The following is a 6,000-nucleotide window of genomic DNA, read 5'->3' as shown; positions in this document are numbered from 1 at the left end:
CTCGAGAGCATAAAGCGATAAATTTAAGCGACGCTATTTAATACAGACAAGCTCATTCATATGTAATAGGTTTATTAAATGAAAGGCCTCAATGACAGCTTAGGTACAACGGTCATGGCCAGTAAACATTACCTATTTCCACTCCAATCCTCTTTATAAAGAGAAAATCCTTACATTAATGGACACTGCTTCCGTTTGGGCATACTCGCCCACCAGGGCAGTTCTGAATTAAATAAGAATAGCCATAGCAGCCAGGAAGAGCATTGCAATGGATGCCGGCATGTTGCCGGATGCTGAGCTGACAATGGGGACCTGGTTGGTTCCTGAAGGCAGACCAGCAGACCCAACTCGAGTTGGCTTAGAGGGGTTGCTTCCAGAAGGAGCAGCAACACCATTAGAGCCGGCATTGTTGGGGCCGTTGGAGCCAGGATTCTTGGCGTTGCCAGCATCAGAGCCAGTACCGGTGTTGCCGGAAACGGGGTTCTTGGAGCTGCCGGGGTTGGAGCCGTTGGCACCGTTGGAACTATTGGCACCCTCACTGCCAGAACCGGGAGTCTTGGAGCTTCCCGGGTTGGCACCAGCATTGCCAGGGCCAGCAGGGGAGCCGTTGGTGCCATTAGGGCCATTGTTCTTGGGGCTTTCAGTGCCAGATCCAGGAGTCTTGGAGCTGCCAGGGTTGGCACCGTTGGCACCGTTGGCACCCTCATTGCCAGAGCCATGAGTCTTGGAGCTGCCAGGGTTGGCACCGTTGGCACCATTGGCACCCTCATTGCCGGAGCCATGAGTCTTGGAGCTGCCAGGGTTGGCACCGTTGGCACCATTGGCACCCTCATTGCCGGAGCCATGAGTCTTGGAGCTTCCCGGGTTGGCACCGTTGGCACCCTCATTGACAGAGCCATGAGTCTTGGAGCTTCCCGGGTTAGAACCGTTGGCACCAGCATTGCCAGGGCCAGCAGGAGAGCCGTTGGCACCATTGCTGCCAGAACCAGGGTTCTTGGAGCTGCCAGGGTTGGAACCATTGGAATCATCCGTCTTGGGGCCAGATGTGTAACTGCACCCGCAAACCTGCTGGATCATAATGTCCGGAATGGGGATTTGCTGCTTCTGCTCTACAGAGGCAGGCTCCTTGGGAAGAACGGCGGGGACAGCAGGCAGCTCCTTGGCCTTCTCGACGGGGACCTGCTTCTTGGTGCCCTCGACTTCCATGGGGAGGGCACAGGCCATCTTGAAGTCGTCTCCAGCTTTGACATAGGTGCACTTCTGGCAAACCCTGACGATGATGACATAGCCGATGATGACAGTCTCCGAGACCGGGGCAGTCTCGTTCTTCTGAGTCCAGCCAGACTGGCTTGGCTGGGGAGGACGGACAGTGCTGGGCTGAACTGCGCCAGAGGCCTCCTTCTTGGCAGAGGCATAGATCCAGTCGACATTGAGGACAGGAGTAGGGTTCGCGTTGCCAGATACGGCGGTGCTGGGGCTCACGGTAGTAACAGCGGCAGAACCTGCGGAAGCGGCAGCGGGAGTCTCTTCCTCACACGAATCATCATCCTCATCAATGGGCGTTGGTGTTGCTGTAGCACTAGTCGACACGGAAGTTGGGGCGGCGGTGGCTGAGGGACGTCGTTCCTTGGTAATTCCCGTCCAGTACAGTTCAACCTTTGTCTTCTCATCGGCGGGCAGAGATGCGGCGTGGTTGATGAGCTCATCGTCGGCTCCACCGGTAGGATATGGACCGGCGGCCTGGGACGCGGAAGCCCACGCAGCATCGTATGCTGCTGTTGGCGTTCCTGCATAGCAGTAGGTGGAATTCACACGGTCCAAGATTCCGTTATAGTAGCCTTGGCCCCTCTCGCTAAGGTAGGCGTGTGTCTTCTGGCAAGCATTACAACCCTTCTCGAACTGGATAATGTACTTGTCAAAGCACAGGCAGTCGCGGTGCTCCTTGAGCTGCTCAGGGCTTGCGCTGGGACCAGGGAGGTATTTGTTGCATTCATCCTTGGCACGTGCGATTCCGGGGCACGGGTAAGGGATGGTGTTCTTGAGTTGCCCGCTAGGGAAGCAAACCGAGTTGAGTTCGGCGACGGGACCCTGTGCTGAGGCCAGAGCCAGCATGCCCGAGAGGGCGAGAGCCGTAGGAAGGTGGAGCATGATGGTCGAAGAAACGTAAAAGAATTTGAGCCAGGAACGGATTAGCGAGTGAATACAGTTGGTGTCCAGAGTCAGCGAGTGTGACGTTCCATGAACAGCTGGTCTGGTGGTGCGAGATGGCACCGTCTGTCGGAGTCACTACCGATATATATATTTCTGCATCACCAAACAAACGCCCAACTGCATTCCTGATTGCACTGGTGACATCCCCACAGCCATTTGCACTATTGGGACCTGCATGAATCGAAATCTTGGTCAAGAGTCAGTGGGACGTGGCTCCCTGTCAACCGCCAAGCCGTGGCCTGATGCTATTGACATTTAGGTCCCATTTTCCTCTTTCCCAGAATCGACCAGACTTTATTGCACTATAGGACACAGCACAGGCCGCGCCTTCCAGGGTTTGAGTTGGTGGAGTGAGGCAACGCGCGAGTCTTCCTTTATTGTTTTGTGACGGCTCCCGCCCGGCTGTGAGATGGTGTTGTTCTTGATCCCCCTTTCAGATAGGCGCTTGGCTGTATTCTGCTATTTTTGTTGCATGTACATAACTCTCCTTTAGAAGTAACATACATGGGAGTGGATCTGTTCATGTACATGTGTTGAAATGGATCGTCATGCGTCAGCAATCTAATTTCAAGGTGACCGTGGAAGATGGGAGAGAAATTGCCAGCCCACACTTAGCTCAGCCTGGACAATACAGATCCTATTATGGCAATGGGAAATAACTGCAGACTGGTGACTGTGCATAGATGTACCGATATTTTTGGAAGCCTCATCAGCCATTGTTGGAGCACGGCATCTTCTGGCTCTAGTACGACGATGGAGAACCTCTTCAGAACCACCTGGTAACTTGCATGTTGCCAAACTGCCTACGCCCTCGTGCTGTATCGGCTATGCTGAGGATGTTTGCGCTGCAAACCTGGTTGTGGGGTGTCGTACTTACTACTCGCCGTGTTCCGAGGCGATGCGAGCCAACGTCAAAAAACGCGTTCAACTTTATTTTGCGCATAATCATGCCCCCCCTGTCCAGCTCGGCACCATGGGATTACTATCATTAAGCTATTGTAAGCATGGCGCAAGGATGGCCAGCAAGGCGCATGGTTTCATGGACTGGGCTCCTCCCAAGACGCCCACCGGCGAAGATTCTGCTCACTCTGCGATTCAAACCCACTCTCGCTCATCCCATCTGTCCAAATGTGGCCAGAAGGCGGCGGAATTTCCGGTAGATGCCATTATCTCCAGCTAGGGTAACCCTGTCCGGCATCCTAATACGGAAGCCCACATGGGGCGGATGAACGGAGGCTTCCGACACATTGTGCTTTTGCAGCAGGGTGGGAGAAAACGGGCTTGGGAGTGAGTCTGCTGTAGGTAGCACGTGGCCCCAGGATGACGTCTCTCAGTTAGGCTCTTCAAGTTATCACGGATCAGTCAACCTAGGGCATCCCGCGCATGGCAACGCAAGCGGAGCTAGTTGGACGATTCGTGAGTCGTGACGCAACCCTCGCGATACTTTGGCGGTAGCGGTCCGACATCGCTGCAAATTACACGCAGACTTAACCACCAACATGACGAACAGGTAGACTTGCCACAAAGCTAGGAGGAGGAACAACAGTGTCTCCAGAGATTGTGGAAATTATCCCTGAACCATAGCCGGAAGAGCCGCAGCTTCTTTGAGAGACCGAGAACCGCCTACGGTATCAGCGGAATAACGAACGCCCCGTGAGTATATAGATGCATGTATGTATTAAAAAGAGCGGAAATCGATTTTAATGCCGTGTAGGCTATGCTTGTTTTCGACCGGGCTCGGGTTGTTCAACAATTATCGAATACCAATCAAGTTGTGTTTTTTAAAAGCGGGCGCGACCATGCAAGGCGTTATGAAAATGATGTGGTTTCTGTCATCCCCCCCAACAAGTCCCCATTTTCGTATGGAATTATCGAGTCATGTAATTTTGTTTAATTAGTATTCATCATGCGTTACGCGTTTGAATTGTGCGCAACCTCCCCCCCTGCACGCCTGTTTTGGGAAACAATCCCACTCTCTTCTCTCATTACTTGGTAGTTATTAGTAGATGCTAAATATCCTACCCTGTAGCTGTCTTGAATCGTGAAAGGCAGAGGCACCACTAGCCGGAACTTGAATGCAATATTCGTAGTCGACCCAACAACCAATCTAGCAGCAAAATGAAGCAATGATAATTGAAAAGTTATATACGAGTATGCTTACACAGAAAAACGGCTGCGAGGTTGACGTGAGTTCATGTGTCATTGTTAGCAGTACACAACATCGGGGACTGCTCGTTTAGTGGTACCTGGCTCAAATCGAATTGAAGCTGCGTTGACGCGAGAATCGTATGTTGGCCTAGAGCTACTCGCGAACACGGGGCGACTAGTTGACTGACAGTTAGTAAAACGCGGGGGAGGCTATCCGATCCAAGACAAGAAAATCACCGTCAATTTATATCCTCCAACAGATCGTCGCACAATATTTTCTACTCGGGCTTTTGTCAGCTTTTTACCGATTATCAAACGCTGTGGTATATTTAATATCCGTCTCAAGGGCGAGTAGTGATACCGCCCAAAGTGCCCGACAACAGCGTACTGGTGAACGACAGCCTTGATATGTGGTTTGCCGCTTTTGGAGGCACCTAGTTCAAATGCGTCGCTTCCTTGTGATTTCGACAGCACATCCGCTGACCAACTGGCGTGAATTGTCAGTTTTCGGCAGCCAGTAAAGCGTGCCAAGTCAAGATGCCAATCTCCACGGAAGACGAGCGAATTGGATGTTTGCTCCTGGCAGTTTTTAATATGATTCTTCAATACTAAGTAGTAAAGGCGGCCAGAGTCAGCTGCTGCGCCTTTTTTTGCAACGGAAACTCGCAACAATGTGTCCTTACAACTGTACGCGGCATATCTGTTGTTAGTCATTAGGAAGCTTCTTTTCAGAGGAGATTGATGATCAATTCAATCTCAGGGACTCCAAATCTCGGCTGCGTTGGCCGCTGGGTCACGTGCTCCGCTCCTTACAACAGCTTTTCACGTGCCAAAGCATGAGACAAGGAGCGATGAGCAGGAAACCAACAAATATGCCACAACAAGAACAGATGGACTCCTCATCGACCAATACGAATATTAGTGCAGACTACAACAAGTCTTGTCCAAGGAAACAACGGGAGGGAAAGAGTGGAGTTCATGCTGTCACACGAAAAAATACCAAAAAACGGGCGTGGCCACGCCACAGTATTTTATGTGTTATACCCCCTTATATCCCTTGCGACACATGCGAAACCTCATCTGTCAGCACCACTGGAACCGTGACTTTGACTGGGACCAGGACCGTTGGCATTCGCACGGCGATTATTTCGGCTATGAAAACCGGAATTGCTACTTCCTTATCGACCATGGCGACGAGTCCACGGTGCACCCGCCAGTTGTTTGGTATAAATGGACTCTTGATTCCTTGTTAGGAAAACCTGTAATGATTGTGAAGTCGCTCCTTTGCTAATGTTTGCGTAGAACTGCTATGGATCAAATCCTGCCCCCGAAAATTGAAGGAAACTAACAAGCCACCCCTTTTCAAGGCGACCAAATAATACTTCATTAGCAAAGCGTCCTGCCTATTGCCATATCATCCAGTCAAAACTTCGCCGCGATATGTCTATCTTGGATCAAGACATAGACTTTTAGTGACCCATCCGGAGGATGCGAAGTGGCTCAAAGACAATATCGAGACTCGTTTTTGGCCGAAGATTCAGGCCCTCTGTCATTTTGACCCAGATGAAGGAGTTTAGAATAAAGTTATGCTTCTTTGGTGGAGGGTATATAGCATGTGCCAGAAGCTCAGTTCTTTTAAAC

General features: G+C 51.3%; 1 protein-coding gene across 1 annotated transcript; it reads right to left on the bottom strand.

Moving 5' to 3' along the window:
- Positions 1–2,243, bottom strand: J3458_022199 (uncharacterized protein). Its single transcript, XM_007811042.2, has one exon. The coding sequence runs from the start codon at positions 2,146–2,148 to the stop codon at positions 229–231; it is 1,920 nt and encodes a 639-aa protein (XP_007809233.2). The 5' UTR covers positions 2,149–2,243; the 3' UTR covers positions 1–228.
- Between the last annotated feature and the right edge of the window lie 3,757 nt (positions 2,244–6,000).

This window comes from Metarhizium acridum, assembly GCF_019434415.1.
Source record: "Metarhizium acridum strain ARSEF 324 chromosome Unknown scaffold_587, whole genome shotgun sequence".
Classification (NCBI taxonomy): Eukaryota; Fungi; Ascomycota; class Sordariomycetes; order Hypocreales; family Clavicipitaceae; genus Metarhizium; species Metarhizium acridum.
This window is presented reverse-complemented; position numbering and strand designations above follow the sequence as displayed.